Source organism: Toxotes jaculatrix, chromosome 16, assembly GCF_017976425.1.
Source record: "Toxotes jaculatrix isolate fToxJac2 chromosome 16, fToxJac2.pri, whole genome shotgun sequence".
Taxonomy (NCBI): Eukaryota; Metazoa; Chordata; class Actinopteri; family Toxotidae; genus Toxotes; species Toxotes jaculatrix.
Genome location: NC_054409.1, coordinates 13,073,461 through 13,097,515, shown reverse-complemented (window position 1 = coordinate 13,097,515; position 24,055 = coordinate 13,073,461). Strand labels below are relative to the sequence as shown.

The following is a 24,055-nucleotide window of genomic DNA, read 5'->3' as shown; positions in this document are numbered from 1 at the left end:
TTTATAAATTGGCGTTCTTTCTATCCTCATTGTATTAATACTTTGATTAAAGTCCCAACACACCAGCACCTCACCCACACAGGTGTTTTTCCTTATTAGACCTCTTCTCAGGAGCGTGTGGGCATGTACAGATTCTTGTAGATTGACATCTTGCTCGCTTTCCTGTTGGATCCGTGACATCTTTCCAATTATGACGTTGAATTTCATATAGATCCCGGCATAGTTCTGCCCTTTCTCAACCAGAGGTCTAACCAGAGTGAGAAAGAGAAACATTGTCTGTTACTGTCATGTTTTTTTCTGCTCCAAGTGCATTTTTCATTTTCTTGAAAAATTAAACACCCTTCTAGGGAATTATTCCACCAATTGTGTGTCCTTCCAGAGGAATATAGTCAGTTTCTTTCTCGCAGAAACATTGTCATTTAGTGAAGAAATGGGCTTCTTACCAGTTGGCACAGGCATTTATTTATCTGTCAGCTCTCTGCAAAACAGTTTGTTTCCATCACCAGCTTTTCTTTGTTTGTAAGTGGAAAGAGACATTTTGGCAGAGGTTTTGTTGCTAGGTAGCCACCAGTGGCAATGGCAGCAACGGGGAGTTTCCTCAAATATCCTCTCTGTAGTACATTCAGCGGCTTCCCCGTTGGCCACACAGAGTACAAATAGGAAATGGTAAGAGAGGCAAGTTTAGAGACTGAATAAGAATGATTTTCTTTTTTCTTAATGAGATTACAGTGATCAATCAAAATTGCCGACAATAAAATCAGCTCGGGCATGATTCACAGGCTGGGCCTGTGAGCTGCAGGACTTTATGGTGCCAGCAGGTTATATGTGAAGATATGCTTTATTTGTGCTTTTTGAGCTTTTGGCTGACTGTTTTAATAAACTGTGTGAACAGTTATCACACATCACATGTAGGTGTCCATTGTGCAGGTGTTGCTCTTTTCATTGATGCCAGTTTCTATAAGCCTTGAATCCACATGTGATGCGATGTGTGTATAATTAGGCTTCTTCTAATGAAAATAGCTCACTGCCCGTTATGTGAACAGTAGTCAGGTAAGAACCCAAGTGAAGATAAAGACAGTGGACTTTCGATGTGACAAAACAGAAAAGACTTCAGCCAACAGGGGAGTCTAGATTGTCTTTGGTGACCATCACCTTATATCCACCGTTTATGTTGTCATTAAGTTAAGTTAGACAAAGGAGCTTCACTCAAAGCTCAGCAACCAGGAGAAATTAACACAAAGTATAACCTTCAAACTGGTGGAATCAAGAGTAAGGGTGAATCAGTGTCTGGAGCTTTCTGCTTGTGGTGAATATTAGTGTTGGTGTAGATAGGAATTGGTACTTTGGACAGCTCCCTTCCAGCTGACAGCAGCAGCATCAGAACCTTGTACCCAGTTCACATTTGGCATTCAAATTCAGTCTGTATCTGGAGATGTTATGTGGATAAGGGAAAATACAGGTTAATGCTTGGTGCAACTGCATGTAAAATGCACTGGGATCATTAAGTGATCTTAGCAGCCATTCCACATAATTTACTCATCGATAAAGACTCCATTGAACATGTTCCTTTGTGGTTTAGGTTGGGGAGCTGTCATATCATCACAGTTTGCATAATGGCAGAACATTTCTAAATGGCTGATTTAGGACTGACTCACCTTTTGGATTAATGTCAGTATTTTTTCAAAACTGCATGAAAATTATCATTCTGTAGCAAACACACATCGTCTGAGTCATAATTCTGGAACAAAGCAAATGACTGCTGTTGTCCTTATACGCTGACGTGAGGTGTGTATCTATTGTGTCTTGTGTCAATCCAGGACAACTTGCAAACGCCTGTTGTTTAATTGTAGAATAATAAGGTTGAAAACTGTTCAGTACACTTGTGTATCTGCTGCAACACACCAGAGGCACCCACTAAGAGTATATCACTCATTCATACACATCTGTCTTTTATCAGTTGTATAATGAAGAACTGTTAAAAGTTGCCTCTGCTGGGATGCCCCCAGACACTCGTTTGGGCCATTGAGGCCACCAGAGTGTTACAGGCTTTATATGGAAAACAGTAGGACCCCACCACCCAAGAACAATCACATTCGAAACAAACTAGTCTGCACACACCATGTCTCTGTAGAGTCTGTATTCATGCATGCAGGCCCCATGGTTTGTATCACATAGGCTTCATCCTCCATCACAGAGTCCAAACGTCCCGCTGAGATCTCTGGCCGGCTCGCCTAGGTCTCTGAATTCCACCAGCCGAGCAGAGGAGCCGTGGTGAGAGAGCAAATACTTCTGAAATAAGGAATGAGGGAACACACACATGCTTGCATACTGCATGCATAACTGGTGCTACACAAGAAGTGAGGAATAGAGGAATAAAAGTGAAAACTGCTTTTTGGGACCCACAGTAAAACACTATTTTTCATAGTTTCACTGTTTACATTACCAGTGCTTATGTTTCTTATTAGTGCTGTACTGTTTAATTTCCTTGTGTGCCACTGTAGTTACATCTACTCAGTCGTCCCCAGCTGGTTCTCTTTATCCCACAATGCAACCGTGTACTGACAACATCCGACTTGTAGAGCTCTGGCATCTGGATGGATGAAGGGAGGAGGGCAAGGAGAGGAAGAAGGAAGAATTTGCTCCTGTAATGAGTCTATTGTGTCCCCACATGCTCTTTTACTTCTCTCTAGTGACTAGAAGAGGCATGTGTTGCGCTGGGAGACAGATGGTTTGAAGCAGATTTCTTTTGGAGCCAGGAGGAAGATGGAGGGAGGTAGTGAGAAATGAATGAAAAAAGTGGGAGGGTGGTGGGAGAGAAATGGAAAGAACAGAAGAGATTATTCTCTGGATCCAGAGCTCACTCTTGGAAATCCTGTGATTTAAAAAAAAAAAGAAAAAAAAAAAATCAACACACAGCCGTTAAGGCAAATCTTTTGTGTTTCAGACAGGATGAAGAATCAAGAATCTTGTTGGAATTGTTAAAGATATATATATATATATATATATATATATATCGTTGGCAATTTTTTTTTTTTTTAATTGTCAACGATGGATCTTGTCAATTATTTGTAGTGTGCACTGTATGTAGCAAGGCTGAAAGTGAAATGTCTGACTTTCACATGCATTGCCATGCATAGATGAACAGTTGGAGGAACACCAAAGCCAGATAGAATTCATCCTCAGGGGGACGTGGATGTTTGTACCACATTTTATGGTAGTTAGATCAATATTTATCAATGCATTTAAATCTGAAGGAAAGACAAAAGTCAACAGGCTGATGTCACTAGAGGTCTGGTTGAATCTGGGTTAATATTAATGTCCATGCCAATGTATGGTAATACATACATTACATTTAATCGATTCAGTAAAGGCTGCAATATCTGTCACAATATTATATTAAAGCACTTTAGTTCCCTAAAACACAGTGACCTGGATGTAAATTTTAAGGTGGTAGTACAAGAATTGTCTGTAAGGAACAGGGACTCTGACCTTTCCTGGTGTTAATATCCACACCTATTCTGGCCATCAATAATAGTAATTTCAAATGAAAGGTGCTAACTGTTTCAGTTAGCCAACTGCCAGGTTGAAAAAATGCTTTATCAGAAAGCCACCACTGGCCGGTGTCGGGCTCCTGACTCATTTTGCAAGCCACACAGCAGGTTGTTTCGGCTTCCAGAGTCACTTAATCGTTCTCTCATTTACTGCATAAGTAAAATGACATCCCTCTGCTGCTGCTTCCACTCAGGCGGGAGGCAAAATGGCACCCAGAATTATTTCCACATTTAACACTTTTAATTGAGCTGCCATGTGCACCAGATAGTATTTCTCCTGTCCACTGCGGAAGCTTTTGGTCATCCATCTGTATTCCAGGGCTATCTGCAGGTTTGTGAGGCTTTCAATGGAGAGGTTAAATGTCTGTCTGTGATCTGAACTGCCTACTGTAAGAGGGTTAATTGAATCAGTAATCTATTTACACTTTGCCCCCAATTACTGACTTAATCAAATGCTGAGTCACTGTGGACGTCAGCTAGCGCTCAGGCAGAAAACAAGCACTTATTGGATTCAAACCACAGTTACTCACTCATCAAAATAGCAAAATTAGCTGCACTTGATGTGCTCTTATTTCCACCTCTACTTCCCTTACACAAACACTAAACATTATTTTTAGACAGGTAGCGTGAACAAAAACTGTATTACAAATTGCATTCGTAGGATATTAAGCTTGTCATATGTAAAAAATGTTGCATGATTTGGGAAAAAGTAAAGAATACTAGCTTATATTTTGTCAACGTTGCAAAACGCTCGCCGCAAAGGGGTCACAAAATAGTGCAGGGAGCCTTGAAGCTGCAGAGTTAGCAGTACAGTAAGCCCAGCTCACTGACAGAGAGGCAGAAGGGGCTTGACAGGGTATGTCAGAGCAGCAAATAAATGTTTGAATGGGAGAGTGGGCCCAAAGAAAGAAAGCGTGCACTTGCAGACAGGCTGACACCACCCAGATAATGGAGCTGCCAGAGCCTCTCCCACATTACATCTCACCTCACCAAAATGCAATCACAAGAAAACACATCCACTAGCACATTCAGACATGGCCCCATACACAAATACACACACACGCATACATGTACTGTACACAGGCGTGTCACATACATACACTTTCAAGATTTGGATTGAACTCTTTAAGAATGGATGCCTGAGTGTAAGACAGGTAGAAGGACAGGAATCGTGGGTCTCCTCTTCATGTATTGGTAATCTCCCCTGTCAGCTCCTAGAAACAGGCTGTAATTTGATAAATCGCTGAACTGAGATGAAGTGAAAATAGGCTTGACAGTGCGGGGGCCTCCCATCCTCTGACACCGATCATCTGATCCCTTTTTACAGCACATTAAATATAGAGTCCCTTTCTTCCATGGCTTCACGTTAAGAGACATACTAATGCTTTGTGTTGCCACAAAAAGAGTAGGATTAAAAAGCAAGAGGCAGTGCATGTCACAACAGAATGATAGGAAAAGTGCAGGGCTTTAAACACAGGTTAAATTGGTCTGAAACAATTCACAAGTGATCGGCCATCCTCAATCAGTGAAACTGGCAGCTGACAAAGCTGCAGCTGTTGTGATGGTTGCAATGTTGAGCACGACACATTTAAGTTATACATGTCTAGACAGTATCACTGTTGTCGGATAGAAGCCATCAATACGTTTACTGGGTTAATTTAGCAGCCTATAAAGATTTGGTACTGTGAACGATAATACAAATGCTAGCTAGATATCTAACTGTGGCGATTGTCATTTCCGATAAATGGAGAGCAGCCGTGTTTTATTTAACGTGCTATGCAAGTAAGTTAACACATGGAAGTTTAGTTTGCAAGTATCTGAAATGAGACGGAACACATGTTCACCATCTTAGTTTAGGGTGTTAAAAGTCTAACAACTTATTTTACTTCATTAATTACCTCTGAACAAAAGGTACAGCTTAGGATGATCAGAATGTCAAGTTTTGCATGTGTATTCAAAAGCCAAAGTATTTGACAAATTTTGCACCACACGCTTATGTCCCAAAGGGGTATGACTGTACCAAATTTCACGGCAATTCATCTAATGGTCCTTGAGGCATTTCACTCCAAAAAGTCCTTAGGCTACATCATCTGGGAACTATGAATCTCTGTGTGAATTTTTTTTACCAGTATATACAGACCATTTCATCCTTTCATCCATTCCTCAGAGATGGTTCACTGGAAAAGTGAAATCTTTGATCTGCTGTTGGACTGACACTGACATCCCCAGAGCTGCTTTTGTCTGTCTTAAATCATTCTATGTTAAATATGTTTGGGTTTTGTACTATTGCACAAAATGGAAAGGAAAACAATTGTTAGTTGTCGTGCACTGCTAATACAATGCACTGCACAAAAATACAACACTACAAACTGTAGCCGTAAAAGTGACTATAATGTGAATCAAACATTTCTCTGACAGTATAAAAAAAGGGAAAAGAAAGAAACTTCAAAAGCTTTAAAAATGTGGCATTGTTGCAAAGGTGTTGCATCGGACTGCATTTATACTTTACAGATTTTCCAATAACAATTGAGTCCACCTGTGGTATGTTTGTCATTGTCTGCACAGCATAGCAGGGCCCACGGTGTGTTCTTTTGTATACGCAATAGTCATATCTTAGGAGCTTCATGTATTTTCACACTATGATATCTTTCACTTTAAAGAAGTGCCAGTTGGAAGGTGTAGATATGCACAATGCAATCTCAGCCACTGCAGTGGTCACACTCAGGGTGGAATGTTTTCTGTAGCTACGGTAACTGTTGCTGCTTATTTTCCTCTAAATTACTAAAGCGTAAACATGCAGGCGTATGATGTGTAACCCGTCTTGTAAATGAAAATGTGTGTCCAGCTAGCAGAATCATTACTAGTTCCTGGTAATGTGTGATAGGAGAACAAAACTGAAATACTGATTGAAGGTATTTCCTGCGTCCGTTGACACAGCATATGCTCTTTGTGATACATACTTGTTTGGAGTCCTCCAAATAAACTCTCATAGTGTTTGGAAATAATGTTGCTGCAACACACTGGTGCATTCAGATCTAACAGTAAACTGTGGGGAAAAATAGGTTTTCCTATTGGACTATGTGGGGAAATTTTGAATTAACTAGAAACAGAATTAAAATGTTCATCTGATGACAGCACATTTATATGTCAGCATTCGTTTACTGTAGGAAGAGAAAAGATATGTCAAGGAGGCCTCCTGTTAAAAACAAAGCTTAAACATATGCTCCCCCCAAGAGTGCTGATACCAAACTGCAAACGTGTGTGTGTGCGTGCACATGCTTTTTCCTTCTGGCATTATATATTCTGTAGATCTTTTACTGGGAAAGTGTTGGCCAATATTTTTCTGTCCATGGCTGTACACAAAAACAAACACACACATGTACAATGCTGCCTACTTAGTGCATGAACAATAGACACACACAAACACCATCAAACAACACATTCGGTGTAAGCAGCTTTGTCTCATTATATTCTTTTTACCTGCTGGCAGTTGTATTTAATTGTTTTAAACTTAATTTATTCAGGGAAAGATGGCTGTGTCCACATTTAAATGGCTAATACTGAAATACAATCTATGTTCCAGGGGTGTTCTTTTTTTTTTTTTTTTTTTTTTTGAACTATTTTTAAATTAGCATGTTTCACAGGTAGTGGGAATGTAGCTCTACTTGGTACATTTTTAGGATGACAAATGCTAAGGAGAGACAGGGAAGCAGCAGTACTAGTTATATGTGGAATCAGGTGCCAAGTGCGATGACACTGCCAGTAGAGGGGCTGAAACACTGTGATCTGTGAGACCATTTTGCAACTTCGAATGATTTTAATCCAAACAATTGTTCGTCTGCCTGGTAAAATTCAGGATTGGCACGGCTATGCAGTCTCATTGGTGCTTTCATTTTTATTGGACTGAAGGGAGGCCAATGTGTACTGCAAAATATCTCTCTTTATCTTTCTATCAGTCTTTTAATCTATTATTGAAAGCTGAACTTATTTTCTAAAAACAAATTAAAATAAGTATAGCAGAGAGGTGAGAGAGATTTTCTTCACACCAGTGCAGAATAAGGACACCAATTTCCAACTTCCATCATGGTGAAGTTATCAGCTCTGCTCAAACAGTACAACTAGTAGAGGGTAGGCACTGGGTTGAGCGGGGCTTAGCGCTGATAGTTGCAGTGTATGCTTTGACTAACACAATTCTCTGCACTGCTCACTGTCTGAAAACCAGACAGATCAAACTTAGAAACACAGACACCAAAGAGTCTTCTCCTGTCATTTTTTCTTTTTTTTTTTTTTTGGCAGCAAACACAGACAAAAAAAAAACGAGAGAGTGGGAGCTGGGGATGCTCGCCAAAAATTCATGTCACAAATAATTTAGCAGGTGGCTTTAATTTACTGTCACAGTCAGTGTATTTGTTTTTGGAGGAAAAGTTTTACATAGCATTTCTAAACACTTTGCTGTCATTGCAAAATCTTTTTCTTTTTTTGGGCCTGACTGTGGCATAAAATTGTGAAAATATTTGCCAAGTTAGCTCTGTAGTAATTTGCCGAGCCTTACTCCTCCAAAATCATGCCAGGGGTATCAGTGGTGAAACTCAACATGATAACAATTCGCTCTCCTTGCTCATCAAGTGCAAATACTCACACTGCTCCTCAGCAGTCTATTTGCTCTTTCTCTATGGCTACTAGTGACAGAATGCCTCATTTCACCATGCTGCATTAGCAGGTGACTGTGCTGCTTGTGCAGAGGCAGGCCAACCGGGGTTTGAAATCAGGCCAAGCAAGTTTAAACCTCCCAGGAGCCACTCAGACTCTGGCAACCAAATCCACCCTAGGGGATGTCACAGGCAGTGGAGTAAAGGCTTAAACTTGCCCCACTGTTAAATTCCGAAATTTGACGACCAGAACCGCTGACCCATGGTGAAACTACATTTTTACCAGCTGCAGGTTCCCTGGTTCTCAGCAGGCTTGAATACACTCACTGTAGAGGACATTAGCATATATCCATACCAAGGGACCCCCACATCAGGCTCCCCTGTTAAGGCTCAACTGCTGAACAGCAGAAGATAGCCCATCATCCACCAGTTTATGCTGGGTTTGTCTATGGTTACTATCTCTCTGCTGCTTGTGAGAAGTATATAGAATAAAGTGTATTGTAGCTTAAAATAGAAGAAGTAGCTGACAATGTGACACAGCTAATATAGCATCTTATCTTTTCTGTCTGCTTGGTGAAGACTTTTACTACTGAAGGAACTGAAGGAACGTTTACTTGAAACACTGGAGGTGTGAATTGTGAAATGTTAATTAATGATATCGTCAGTATAGTTTCGACTATACTATGTCATTAATTCATCATATTTAAACATATCTTAATTACATTTTTGGATATCTGAAATGAAGATACTACTGGTCAAAATTTTAATTGGAGATAATCAGAGACTGGAGTTATGATTAGTCAGAACTACACTGAAGGTATCTTGAATTGAGTTGTGACTTGACATAATTTGAATGGAGATATCTGAAATGTAAATCTTGGATAGGCAAAGGTTTTATTGTAGACATCTCTAGATGCTTTGTTAGATTCTCCATACAGCTCCATACATTCTGATTAGTCAGAACATAATTTTGAGTTTTGACTTGTAAAAATGTAATTAGAGATGAATTAAAGTTTTGATTGGTCATAAATGCAGTGCAATTATCTTCAATTTTAACCCTGTCAGTCTTAACATGTGAAAAGGGCTTCCCATAAGCTACCTCTTACTTTAGAGTGACAACTTGAAAGCTTCGCCATTGTGTAGATTGACATGAATATTAACAGATATTCAAAAATGTTTTCCTTTCGATGAACCTTTCTTTAAATGCAGCCAATGTTTTGGCATATGAATATTCAACATGTTAACGCAAACTTATTAACACATTAACTACAATGGTGGCATCAACTCTAGCATGCTGTTAAGTAAGCGGCAGCTGTTTGTTTGTTTTCTGGATTCCTGAACTTTAACTCTCTTCAAAACTATTTCCAAAAGCAGTTCTCTTAGTCTGGTCTGTCAGTATGGCATTGTGCTGCAGAACAAAGGAACCAGTGAGCAAGCCATCATTATCACTTCAGGGACCCAGAATACTCATTCCCCTTAGGACGATGGAAAACACAGACCTAAAAACAAAAATACCATCAGAGATAAATTAAACAGAAATTAAATTCCAGAGGAGAGTAGGAGTGGTGCTCAGTGGTAGGGGGTGTGTTACCAGCTGCAGCCCCATCTCTCCTTGGAGCTCAATAAGGCCATCACCACAGGGACTTCCAGTGATCAACTGCACGTAGCTAAAAATGCCATGATTTGTTTTCCTTAATGAACTATTCGTTGTTTTTCAAGGCTGCATCAAGTCTGTTATTGTGACATTCTCTAAGGCCTGATGCATCTCGCAAAGTTGTCTAGAGCTATAGACAGAGCTGGGTCAAAGGCATATTTAAAAAGGGGGAAAAAAGAAAAAAAAATGGTTCTCATTTGCTGTCTTCATCTCCACCAAGAGCAGTGTTTCACTGTCAGCAGAATAAAGAAAACAATACCACATTCAAACCTGCTTTAATTGCACCAGTCGAACCCATAAATCACATTGAGTCACACATACATGCACAAACACACACACACACACACACACAGACACACAGGATAATTCTTCTCAGTTTATCTACACCCACCCGATGACAAGAAAGCATGCAGTATGCCAACAGGAATTTGCCCTGGCCAGTGTGCAGTGTACACACTCATGTAAACAATAGTAGCGCTTGCAAGCCCTCATGCCTCTTGTACCTTAATAGACCAGAACCAGGTTGTTTCCAAAATAAATTTGGCTCAAACTAATGAACAGACCAACAATACTTCATCATCATGTGTCATTCTGTACGTGTGCAAACACACTTAAATACACAGAATATGAAGAGGAGGCAAATGGATAGAGACAGCACAAAATACATTGGTTTGTGGAATTAAGAAGGAGGGGTAGTTTTGAATTATGTTCTTTGTTTCTATTTAGCATAAAGCTGTGATATGAAGAATGAAAGCACATAGGTAGCTTTTGCAGAGATGCAAATATTTTATTTTTAATTCAGTCAACAAGTTTATTGAGTACTAGACACGGATAGGTCGGTTTTAAAGCTTCAAATTTGAGGATTTGCTGCTTTACTCTGTTTTATTCTGTTGTTAATTGAATGTTTTTGTGTTTTGGACTGTTGGTTTGATAGAACAAGCAGTCTGGGCTTTGGTATAATGTTGGCATTTTTAGCTATGCTTGTGGCATGGCTCTTTCAGTGTTGGTTGGTTGGTCCAAACTGAATTATTTCAACAAATACCAGATGGATTGCTGAGAAATATTGTACAGCTATCCATGGCACTGAGATCTTTGGTGATTTGCAGATGTTCCCTCCACCTACTGGATAGATTGGCTCATGTTTTGGTACAGTATTGATGGTTCCCAGATGATAACTCCTAATGACTTTGGTGATCCCCTGACTGTTGTCATTGTGACAATGCATGTCGTGAAAACAATTGTTCCAGTCCAATTGTTCATCCCGTCCTTGTTTAAAGTAAAATCTGTTTGGAATACTTAGTGGATAGGGTAATGAATGCAGCTTAGACCCCGACTGAAGGTCAATTGTCTGCAATCACACTTCGTGTTTTGTCATTTTGTGTCAGTTTGTGAGTCGTTGCAGTTTTGTCAGCAGTGACAGAGGGATGGCCTCAAAGTGGTGGATTGATAGGGGACATCATTTGGTTATCTGGTGATGCTAGCTCCAACCTGCATGTCAAAGGAAAGAAACTGAAAGGAGAAACAAAGGAGAGAGGGTCGTGATGAGGATTGTTGGCATAGCAACAGTAGGAAAATTTGAAATGCAGTAACTAGTAATGTATGGGCAGAGTGAATGTCAGCGGACATGGTTTGTAATGGTGATAGGAGCTGTCAGTTAGTGAGCTTGACTGCAGACACAGAGATGCCCGTGTCAGTAAGGAGTACCTGGCAGTTCAGCGTTGAGGACATGGTCACAAGTCTGAGACTTTAAGACGGAGGAGTGAAAGGCAGCTGTAGCAGTTTGGAGTACCTCTGCTGGCAGGGGGAAAGAAAGTGGAGCAGAGTGGACTCTTTGTGGTTTGGTGTGATAAGAAAATCCACTGAGATGTTGGTAAGAGGTTAAGATTTTTGGAAAGAAATAAAAGAAGCAACACAGGGCTTTAGCTTTTTTTTTTTTTTTTTTTTACATTAACAGCAAGTTAAGGTAAGGTCTGATCCCAGGTAAGGTTTGATTTCATGCAAAGATGGATAAGTGAATGAGTACAGACAGGTAGGATGCAGACAGAGAGGTATTTAAAAAAAAAAGGTTACAGAACAAATGGAATAGATGGTTAGTGATGGCCTGGAGGAGTAAAGAGGGGGTGAAGGCAGACAGGCTGTGGGATTTTTATCTTGAAAGAGAGAACAGTTTGTGCAACAATTTGTGGGGCAACAACAAGATGTAGGTAGGGAAATGACAGTAGACCAGAGTCTTTCACCCTCTGCTTCAACTGAGATACTACAGAACTTGCACTTGTAATTAATAATGAATACCTGTAGAATGCCACAGATCATATTAGAGAGTGTGTAGAATAAATTAGAGGTGCAGTGACTTTATAGGTACCTTGCCAGTTTTAATCATTAATAAAACATGGAACTATGTTTGAATTATTGTTTGGTAGTTGCATCATCACTAAGACCTTGTATAGTTACACAGTGTTTTTAGATGTTGCACAGACTTTTATTTCTGCTGGAATTTATTGACTGAAAAAAAAAGAAAAACAGTCTCTCGAGGCATGTTTGTATAAAGCGTTACTATCACTGTCTTTCTTTTTTAAAATAAAATGTTTACGACCTTTTAGACTTTCCTGGTAACCTATGGGACATCTCCGGTGCACAGTTCCTTGGGTTTGCTTTAATTAGGGTGCAAATTATATCTCAGTAGATTCATAGGTACAGTAAGTGGGCAAGACAAATTGCATAGGAAATGCCACATTAACATGTAATAAGACTGAACTAAGTAATCTCTAATTAGGTTGCCCTTTAAGAGAGGCGAACATGTCTGTGATCTTGTGGAAAAAGACTAATTGTCTGAGTGGGTTACAAGCTTTTTAGGGCTCTGGCAGACTTGGCCTTGAACCTTTTTAACAGCAGATTATGATACACAAATGATACTCACAGGTATTATTACATGGTGCTTAATGCAGGGGATAATAATGTTTATTATGCTTAACTTTTTTCCCTACCTATTACAGCATTTTTTAAGAATAGTTATACACCTGACTTCTTATGCTTAGGTAGCTGTCTTTTTCCAACCTGCTGCTTCTTTTTCTTCACTGACAGTGCTCATCAATTATTATTTAGTATCTGGGATAACAACTTCTTTTAACTTGAAGTTTTTTTGTCTGCTATTAATAGCACCTGGGTTGACACATGAACACCTGGCCCCTATAATGAAGTCTTTTTAATTAAGAACATACTTGAGTGAACTGCTTCATGAATTGTATATGACTTTTGCTCTTGTTTTTTGCCTTTTCTCTAATTCTAATCACAAAACGAGGTGCAGCGACTCAGCAGATTATTACTACTATCCGACCATTTTTTCTTTTGTAGATAGATACTTAACGCTCACACTTTAGGTCGAGAAACTACAGTAATATTTTAATGTATCAGTGGTTTAGAGTGGTAGAATGATTGGTGCAAGATAACTTCTCTCTTCTGCTTCAGCTGGCATCTGCACCAACTGTCAACAATAACAGGCACTTCATTTTGATATTTTGATAAAGCCACTGTCTGTCTACTCACACAAACCAGTCAGATGAGCAGAAGTAGACTGCTGAAGGAAGAATGCAACAGACAGATCAATGAATCACACAGCAGTATGATGGAGAATAGTCACCTTCAGTTTTAATTAGTCCAGCAGCCAATTTTAAAACAGAGATATAAAAGAACGGGCTTGACTAATACTGACATGGAAAAAGTAGTGAAGAGATCAGATTTGAGCTTTAGTTTCACAGTTTGTAACAATTCATTCTCTGACTGTCATGACTACTTTTCTGCGATCCAAAATGTCATATACAGAGGTTTAAGAAATTAAAGTGTGGTTACTGACCTCCACCTAATTCACACCAGTGATTTTTATGGAACATTTTAAATGAAGGGATTGAGTCATACATTATTTATGTGATTGTCTATTGATATTCTTGATGGTGATCATTGATTTAGGGTTTAGTGTAATTTGTTCTGATGTAATCATAATATCAGGCCGTTTGGATTTAAATGTAAAAAGTCTAGGTTCTGTGAAGTATGCAACATAATCAAAGGGGGATACATAAATAATATTAACCTAAGAAGGGAAAAATGTAGGGGCTTACAAAAATTTTTCAACCAATATCAACATATTGAAACCAACCCAAAACTCAGCTCCACAATAAAAGAATGCAGTAATACTAATCTGACATGTCTCCAGGGGTATTGGTATTAGTTATCTACACACTTTCATTTCAGGTACCAGATCAGACACACATGCCTCCTCTTTAATAACATCATGCATGGATCTGATTTCTGGAGACAGGACAAAAACAAAACGAAAAACAAAACCAAAACATAACCAAACAACACCTTTACAAAATGTTACTATACATATAATACTTCCAAATCAAACTCTGCATTTATATACAATACAAAATTGCTTTTAACTCTTCTCTCCTAGAATCTATAATTGCTGACAGGTGGTACAGGGCATACAGCAACTCTGAAAATGAAAGCAACAAAGCGCAAAAAATACAACAAATACAACATTAAAACGTGATGATTTTTAAAAAAAGTAAACATAAAACAAAGTACATGGCGCATAGAAAAGGAAACTGAACTTCAATTAAAGACAAAGAACAAACATTTAATTTAAGCAACAACTATCAAGTTCACATTTCCCCCTTTTTATAACCTACATATCCTGTGGCGTGGTAAATCATGTCTTGTGGTAGTCCGTTTCTTGACCCTTTCTGAGTACTGTCATGGTAAGAGGCTGACTGTCAGAGGCTGAACGCACTACCCTGTTGTTTTGGTGAGGTACAGTTTAACAGTAATTCCAGTCTGTTTTCCGCCCTCCTCATTTCTGTCCTCTTTCTTTTCCTTCCTCCAGTCTTCATTCACTCCTTATTCTGAAGGCATTCAGGTGAGTTTCTCTTTAGTTCACTGAAAACACCCAGTACCCCCTATGCAATGTTCTTAATTGCATTCTCATTCAGCTTTTCCATGTAGTTCCTAAGATCTTTGGAGTCCCCAAGCTCAATGTCCGGACATACCCATTTTATCTCACTGGTCTGCACTAGTGCTAGTGGGCTGAGCACAGGACATCCATTACTGGACTTGACGTTGGAAAAGGTGGTGAACTTCACCCTCTTTCTTTTGGTGGTGGGTGAGTTAAGTGACTCATTCCTGTTGTCCCTCCCACTCGAGCTACATCCTCCCACACCAGCATTACCACGCTGGATGCCTCCGTTTAAGAGTTGACTGCCTTCCTCCAGGGTGCCGCCTAGCTCATCCTGCTGCTGTTGCTGCAGGCATAGTCCCTCCTCTTGGCCCAGCCAAACCCAGTCGTGGGCGTGGGGCATTGCTTCTGGGGCCTCCAGGGATAGGTGCTTGCTACGGTATTTGTATGCGTAGGAGATACAGTTAATGAGAAAAACGAGAATGGCCAGGCAGAAGACTCCCAGCAGGGCATACATACCAATCTCCAGGTCTGTCAGGCCTCGGCGAGACGGCAACAAGTCCTCATCAGTGCTGCGGCTCCGAGGCAGCTCAGCCTGGTCTGGATATTCTGAGAATTCGCTTGGGACTCTTGCACCACTGTCTGCTGATAGACGGCCCCCATTAGGCTTCACTGGAACATGGCCCCTGATCGTAGTGGCTCCACGGTTGATTAACCCAGTTTCCATGTCAGAGATAGATCCACCATAATATGGAGGGTCCGGCCGTGTGCGCCTATCTCCTGGTTGTATGTATTGCTCCTCTGGCTGACCAAACCTTACCTGTATGTTTGCCATTCCAGTGGCTAAAATAGTACGTCGCTTGCCCTTCTGGCACACTTCTGACGGGCTCATTTCAACACGCACCAGCAAACCTTGACCTTCGCCCTTGGCAACAATGATGGGCCACTTCCATATTGGACTGCGCTGCACTGCCACCACTTGTTCATCCAAAGAGGTGGCTGCCAGAATAAAATGGGCAGGGTTGTAGTTGTCAAGAGGAGTCATGGATCCATCACTGAATTGGAGCCAGGCACTGATGAGGGACTCCTATAAAAAAAAAGAAATCAGACACACAGACAAACAGAAATTGGTACAACAGCACCATGGCAGTGTGCAAATAACCCTGAAAGTAACTCCAAAAACAGTAATTTGCACATTTCCTATTAATGCATAAAGATGACTGGGAGCAGAGGAACATGGTGGAAGTAAAAGTGAGCCTTAATTACAGTAGAAAGGCTCATTGAAACAATCGAATAGAGAGGATTTGAAACTATTCTCCAGAAAGCCAAATATTCTGTTCTCTCCAAGGGAAGAGACAGTAGCCTTCCTCCATTTGAAATTATAATCACAGTAACAACAGAGCTGTGCAGTGGTTGGATATGCAAATCAAAGAGATGGCTTCACTATATCAGGAGTGAATTAATTATAAAAGAAAAATTACGAGGAGTATCATAGACTCCATAATAACCCTGATCCAACCATGAACTTGTAATCCAAGCACAGTGCATGTGTACTACAATGCATAGCACAGTGCTAGTACAATTAAAGATAAGGACTTTTCTCCTTTTATTACAGACTAAAGAACAATTGTTAATAATATATAAATATAATATTAAATGTCGCAAAATATTTTGATATCGTGGACTCATACCTGTTTGAGCGATTCACTGACTTCCTGTGTGGTTGCAGTGGCAACAATGGCCCTGTTACTCCCTGGGCTGAGCTGCAGGGACAGCGAAAGTCCTGATACCAACTGCACCCCAAGCTCTGTCACAGTCACTTTCTCATCCAGCACCCTGATGCTCCTGTCAGCCAGGATCGATGACGTCAGAGGGGACAACACCTGCAACACACGCAAACACTTGTTACTACATGGTAGTCTATTAAGATCCAAGATGACATTGTTCCTGTGGATTAAGAGGGAGAGCTGATTTGCCAGTGGCCATTGTTGTTGACAATGGTGTCACTGCAGATGATAAAATATTCAATCCAGGAGCTGTGCAAGCCGGAGCCTGCCCTTTTAGTTAGCCAAGAAATACCCCGGTAGTTCCTTGTCTGAATTTAGTCATATTCACTGGGTTTCCAATGGTATGCAAAACAAAAAAAAAACTGTCAATAACTGTTTGACAGTTATTGACATATGCATTCATCAACAGATCTTATGGGTTGTGACCCTATAGCTCAGTAATATAATACTGAAGGCTTAAAGACAACACAAAAATACATTCCTCAGAGTACACTGTCTAATGTTTAATATCAGCCTATTCTATACTTGTAATCACCCTCCTGAACATACACATATTGAAAAAACATCATTTGTCAGTATTTTCCAGAATCTGTAGACATTGTTGGAAAAATAAATTTGTTTTATGAGGTGACAACACTATGGTTATGGTTTGGTCATTTATCTTGAGGGAAAGACCATAGTTTCTGTCATAGTAAGCATTTTGTTAAGGATTGAAAAACGGGTTAGAATTACTACCTTGGTTGTACCAGTACCTTTGTTGTCATGGTTACAATGTGACGGTCATCTTTAATAGAAACGTTGACTGTTGACAGAAAACTTGAATATGAATAGTGGTCTGCTATGGCAAAATCAGATACTCATCTATTAAGTTTGATTAGAATTACTTCTTTGTTAGGGTTAGGGGACATTTATTGTCATGGTTACAATAATAAACACTTGATTAATGTTAGGGAACAATTGTGGTTATGGTTAAAAGAAGCTAACATTGACTGTTGATTGGAAACTTGCAGTGGCTAAAGTCTTTGCTAAAGTCTGTTTGTTGACTCATCTGTCCACCTTCTGTGGGCTTTGTCGACTTCCTCCTTTGCCATTGACCAAGATTCGTAATTACTATGGCTGTTTTTGGATGTTAAACATTTAACAGGCATTTGCTGAACCAATCAATGTGGTTATTTTTGTTATTTTTCTTGGGAGGACAGTCTCCCTGTACTGCTCTCGGTCAATTTAAATGTATGTAAATGAAAAAATTAGTCCTTTTTCTTTTTTCTCGACTCTTATATTTAGTAATGGAGACTATATATGCCAAGGCCTGTAGATAAAGAAACATCGTGATTATATAAACTAACTTATAATCTCCTCCCCACTAATGCATTCTCCACCTCCCTGAGTTGCCAGAGGTGTAAGCATGTAAATTGTTGTGATATTGTTATGAGACGAGAATCCCTCCCATCCGCTCCAATTAGGGCTTCAGTCTCTCCTCCAGCCGCCCCCGCACGGCCACATTTACCAGCCATAATGAACTGTCAGCACCGATCACTTCCTCATTTGTACAAACCCTTTTCCTTGTTTTCTTCCCTTTGGTTTACCTCTTTTCATTTTCCCTTTTGGTCCCCACACAGTGAAACTGATATCCTTGAATGTTAAACAAAGCTAGAATCAGTGCAGTTTCAAAAAAACGCGAGATATGGTTTAACCCTTACTCTGAGATGTGGGCAGAGGTTAAAAAGGCAGACTGGTGGTGATTGTGCTGCTGAGATTTCCATGCTAATAATTCAGTGTTTTTATGTTTGTTTTAAATAACTAAATAAGCAATGGCACAAAATGTTCTTCATCTGAAAATTAGACATTCTCCATGGCCTACTGGCTTGTTATGAAATTAAATATGGACAAACTGACTTGCTAAAATTGAATTATGCAAGAGTCCAGCTGCAACCCTTAGTAGGCAGTTGCAGTACAGGCAGTTATTTTAAAACCAGCATCATTGTACTTGCATGAAATGAAATGATGCTACATGCTTTGTTAACTTGCAACTTAAGCTACTGAACTATAAGCACGTAAATGGGTATCTGAGGGTACAGTTCAAGAAGTCCTGTTTAAGCTTCTGTTAACGAGAGCTGCCTAATTTCCAAGCATGACAAGAATGTAATGTCTTTCACATTTAAAGATGCCAGGATGTGCAGAATGCACAATCTATAAATCCCCTACAGGACTCTCCACAAGATGCCAGGAGCATTTTTTGCATTCCTCAGACAGATCAACACTCCCTTCAGTCTAACCCTGATTACATACTAACAAATGTTCAGACTTCCTACTGCTCTCATCTGAAAGATGTCAGGGCTCCTTTCATTGATTCTTGGAAGCGGTCAGGTCCCTTCTCCTCCCCTTTATCTGAGTCCTTTGTCCAATTTTCAGAAATGTCGCATCTCTCCTTCACCGTATCAGAGAGATTGCAGGTCCCGCCTTTCGCCCGACATCCATACTTGTGAGATACCCCCCCATCAGACTTCCAGATATGTCAAGTCCCTTCCTCACACTAGTTCCAGAGTTTATGGGTTGCCTCATTCCACCCCCAGAGATCAATTAAAGACCCCTTCCAGGCTTACCCCTTCCTATTCTAAGCTGTCAGTCTTGTCTTGTATGATTTCTGTCCAAATCTCCGAAGACTTCCACCACCTGACCCCACAAAATCCCATTTGCACCTGGAACTAGTCCTGCGCACCCAACAATATTGCATGAAATCCAGAGTTGCCCAGACCATGTCTCTCTGACTCATCATACTGACACTTTTGCAAAGGTTAATAGCAAAATGTGTTTTGCATGCAAGCACCTTATCCATAACATGTCAGAAAGATGGCGCTTAAAGGGATTCATTCCTTTCTCTTGACACACTGTTGAACTTGCAGCCCAGTATATTAATGATCGACTTACCAATTATATGGCCACTGTGGAATCTTCTGATACCTCAGTGGCCTTTTGAAATCCTTGGGTTCCATTTAAATGTCAAATTCAAGTCCTTAAGTGTAATTATTCATAGTTTGATCCAAATAAAATTCCTAATATGTATTTAAAGCCTTAAGAAATTCAGGCACATATTAACTCTATGTTCATTGAATGTTTGACAGTGACCAAGGAGAAAAGAAGCTCTCCAATTTACATAATCCTTTTCACAATGTCCATATTTGCTTATTGTGTGTCTTCAGGGTTGACTGTGACAGCATAGCTCATGAAGGACATGTGGAGTGGCAGCCAACTCTCATCTCAGATTTTGGAACCTCTCAACCAGCCCATGAACACAACAATACTGCAGGTAAGCATTAGACTGTTGAAATCAGTCTACCACCATTCAACAATAAGGTAACACTTAAAAGATAAAAAAGGTAGGTAAGAATTTATATTTTTCCAACACAGTGTTTGAATAGATACTGTAGATGAGCAGAAATTTAATATGACCAAATATTGAAAGATTCAAAACAAATGTTTGTTTTTCTTACACATCATTTGCGTTTTGCTGATTATCGGAGTCAGATCCTGGAACATTCCCAGCACATATGTTGCTGGAAGGCCAGTGTGTCCCTGCGTTGATGCTGCTGTATTTTTAATAGTGCTGAGATGCTTAGGAGGAGCCAATCAAGGGAGGAATGTAGCTTTTCTTCACAACCATCAAGCATGAATTAAATACAAGGGAAATAAAGGTCACAGGAAATATTGGAAAGGGCTGTGTTGTTTTTAGGAAAATTAGGAAAGCCACTCGAACACGTAACCCTCGTGGTTCGTCTATTTCACTAAGTGTTTACATGATTTCTCTGGATTAAGCTCGAAAGCTTTGTCCTGAATCAAGAGCATGTTTTCATTCAGAAGGACTTAACCTTTCCACAGAACACCTGAGCAGCATACCAAAGGCTAGACTGAAAATGTAACTGACACTTTGAGTGCAAATTGTTGATTAAATAGTAGAAGCATTCACGATCAAATCACGACTGCATTCAGTGGTACAATTAACCTTTATGTTCATTTATGCAATTTGCATTTCAAGGGAGAGGCACTAACTTCTAACAGTTAACAGCAATTATAATTTGCCAAGTGAAATCTATATCAAGCTGCACTGTAGATAAGAACCAGAAACATACTTGAAAATATTTCTTCATTGCCACGGAGAAACATTGCAACATGTTTCTTATGCGTTAAAATGTATTTTTATAAACTGTCCATTTTAAGTGCAGTGATTATACTTGGATTGCAGTGTCAACAAATGGAAAGCACTTGTGTTTGAAATTGGACCTAAAATTGATCTGAATCAAACAAATGTCTGTCTCCTTAACACAATTGTCAATACTCTTTAGTCTACTTAATTGATTATGTTTAAAATCACGGAAGTGATGGAGAGAGCAAACATGGGAATACATTTTGTGGTAAGAGGAGGAGTAAAAAAGATTTTTGAATATTTACCACTTACATGTACACTATATGCGCATTTATTCCACTCATTAAGAGTATTCTCTATGACTGACCAAACAGCTACTGTGACCATGTTCAAAGTCTGATACCAACTAGGGAAAACAACAAGGTACTGTCTCAAAAAAACCCACAGCCATTAGAAAAGTGCCAGCATGTCTCTTTGCAGCGTTGCTCTTTTGCAATGTAAATGATTCTTTGATTTGATGCACAAGTAAAATAATGCACACATTAGTACACTAGTGAACTGGCCTGAATGAAATAATCCATTCATCCATTCATACATTTGCAGCATTTGAGGTTTTTGCAAGTGTTGGTGCGATTTCACCGGGCTGTCTGTTTTAAGCTCCAATTTGAAATTTGACCTATAGAGCATTTACTCCTCAGATGTAAATTTGCTCTGAAGTAAAATGATCACAAATGGCTGCACACATTGTCAGTTTCCCTTTTTTTCCCCTGTTTAATCGATATCAGACTAACGCAAGATCTTTGTGGCATTTCCTTCTGTTTAAACCATGCTGTGACCAGCAGTGAGCCAGCACTATATTACACATTATCAGCTCTTCAACTGATAAATAAGGAGAGGGAGATTATGATTCCAGTCCATTGCTTCAGCAATGTGTTTTTCTGTGTTGTGCTATTTTGTAAATACCAGATTGATGTTGATTTACAGTGCGAGCTGGCACTTGTGCCGTCCTGAGCAAGGACCTGGTTGTTGTAATAGATAAACAGGATTCAGTGTGTGTGTGTGTGTGTGTGTGTGTGTGTGAGTGTGTGTGTGTGTGAGTGTGTGTGTGTGTGAGGGAGAGGGAGAAACCACAAGGCCCAAGCTTTTATTAGACGTGTCATGAAGGCATGTTTCTCTGTCACCCCATGATGAGCTTAAGTGTTTGTGCCGTGCTGCAAATCAATGTAGCTGTTTTTGTGACCCCTTCCATTTCCACTGCTAAACCTTTTCTTTCTTACTCCACATTCTTGATGTGTGTAGCATCCTTCCAGCCTCTTTGTATTTTTAAAGTTTCACTGTCTAAACATGCAAATTACTTAAGCTCCATGAATTATTTTGTCTGGCCACGTGGGAGCAAAAGAGCTCAACAACAACCTGAAAAACAGAGGCTCAAACATATTATTCTTTATGAAGTTGGCTTATGTGTTTGCCTATTTTATGTATCCAGCAGACGCAGAACATACATTTATACATGTATCTGTATTCACCAAACCCTGTGAAGAATATTTGAATTATTAATATTCACTAGATAGTCGTTTTCCTTTGGCTGTCTGCTACTTAGTGATGGGCAGGTAGTGTCCGTGAAGGGTCATCAGAGCATTTTTGCTGTATACAAATTCTTGTTGCTGCAAGAAACAGGACTGATGTGATTGGAATTTGTGAGCTTTGTAACCAGACCAGTGAGTTAAAAGAGACCAAAAACAAGCCAATCAGAGCTTTGTGGGCAGGATTAAGAAGGGATGTCATCTTCCTGAGTCAGAAAACTGGTGATGGGAACTGATGCTGCTTTACAGGGTGTTCTAAGTTGATTTACAGAGGTAATAACTTATAAAGCAGCCTATTTCTTTGATTGACGTGACAACGTTCAGTTACTTGCTCCTACTAATAGCTGCTTCAGCCTCTGTGTCGACTGAAAATAATGTTGAAGAGACGGATGTGTCAGTCACTACTCATTGGTGAAATGAGTGCAAGTAATTGTCAGGTTACCAAAACACACACAAAATGCACACACACACAAACACAGACATGCACAACCTGGAGTTTGGTGGTTCCGGCGCCCAGTCCTATTAGAACTTGGCCTTCTAGTAGTTGGGCAACCTTGGGGTCTTCCACCCTCAGAGAATCCTTGACCAGTTGTGTCACTTCCACCTGCCAGTCACTACCCAAGAGGAAGTTTTGCTGGCCCAGCCCGTCCTCCTCCGTGGATCCTCTAACCTCTCCGGTATCTGCCACGAAGTGCGTGAGGACACGCAGGGTGGTGCTCTGATATTGAGCCACGCAAGCGTTCTCTGTTTTCTCGTCTGCTGGATCATCATCATCCTTGTCATCTGTGACCCTCTCATACCTAAAGGAGTAGGATAAGAGGGGCAAATGAGTAAAGCATGAATCAATTACTTACAGCAGTGAGGAGATGGCATTAGTGTACCTCTTTTTGTCTCTAAGGTAAAAAGTACTGAAAGCCCTTTGTGTTTAGAGAAGTGCTCAGGAGAAACAGATACTTTGAAGGTTAACACCAGTATAATTCTACTTTTTTCCTATCACAATTCAGTGCAATTCATTTTTTTTTCTTATCACCATTAATGCCCACAAAGTCTAAACCCTCTGATGTATTTACTGCAGTCAAAGCCTCCACTGTTTGTTGTGCTGCAGGTTTGCCGACCTCCCAAAAGTCCTAGGCTCCCAGTGTTTTCAAAAATCCATTAAAAGAGCTTGCAGAGACAAACTGCTGCCGTGCTTGCTTTCTCATTTTCTTTAAAAGGGCAGCTGATATTTTGCTGTATGTCTGCCATTTATTTGGCCCATGGCAAACACTTTGCAGATATAGCCATTTCAGAGTATACGTTTTGTAGCAAATGAACGTTCGCAAACCCAGCAGTGGAATTTTGCGACACATTTGTCCTATTCTTTTCCTCCTATTTAAGTTGAGTTTATATAGCCCTTTATCACATTAACAGACCCACATTTAGAATGGAGAAGGCAGGAAAAGAAGGAAAGGGGAAAAACTCTTTATGTTCAAAATTGGGGATATCCTGCAAAGGATTATAGAAGAGGGCAAATAGGTGCCAGTGTGAACATCACAAGACACCCAAACAGTGAAAGACAGTGTAGAATTAATATGGCATGCAGATGTTTGACGCAAGTGTTACTATTTCTGAAACTCAAGCTTAGAAATTATGACATTCTAGGTCCATTGATTGTGTTGTGCTCTACTGTATTGTATTTTCTAGACAGTTTGTCATACTTAATGATAAACGGGAATTTACTACACCCCCCAAAAATACTG

At 39.9% G+C, this 24,055-nt stretch overlaps 1 protein-coding gene across 1 annotated transcript in view; it reads right to left on the bottom strand.

Annotated features, from left to right (window-relative positions):
- Positions 1-14,809: 14,809 nt before the first annotated feature.
- si:dkey-112m2.1 (transmembrane protein 132C) overlaps positions 14,810-24,055 on the bottom strand; it is a 125,211-nt gene continuing 115,965 nt past the window's right edge. Inside the window, exons 7-9 of the mRNA XM_041059133.1 lie at positions 22,807-23,107; positions 16,497-16,688; positions 14,810-15,892 (exon numbers count right to left, since the gene is read on the bottom strand). Of these exons, the coding sequence (XP_040915067.1) occupies positions 14,810-15,892; positions 16,497-16,688; positions 22,807-23,107 (1,576 nt within the window). The remainder of the gene's footprint in view (positions 15,893-16,496; positions 16,689-22,806; positions 23,108-24,055) is intronic.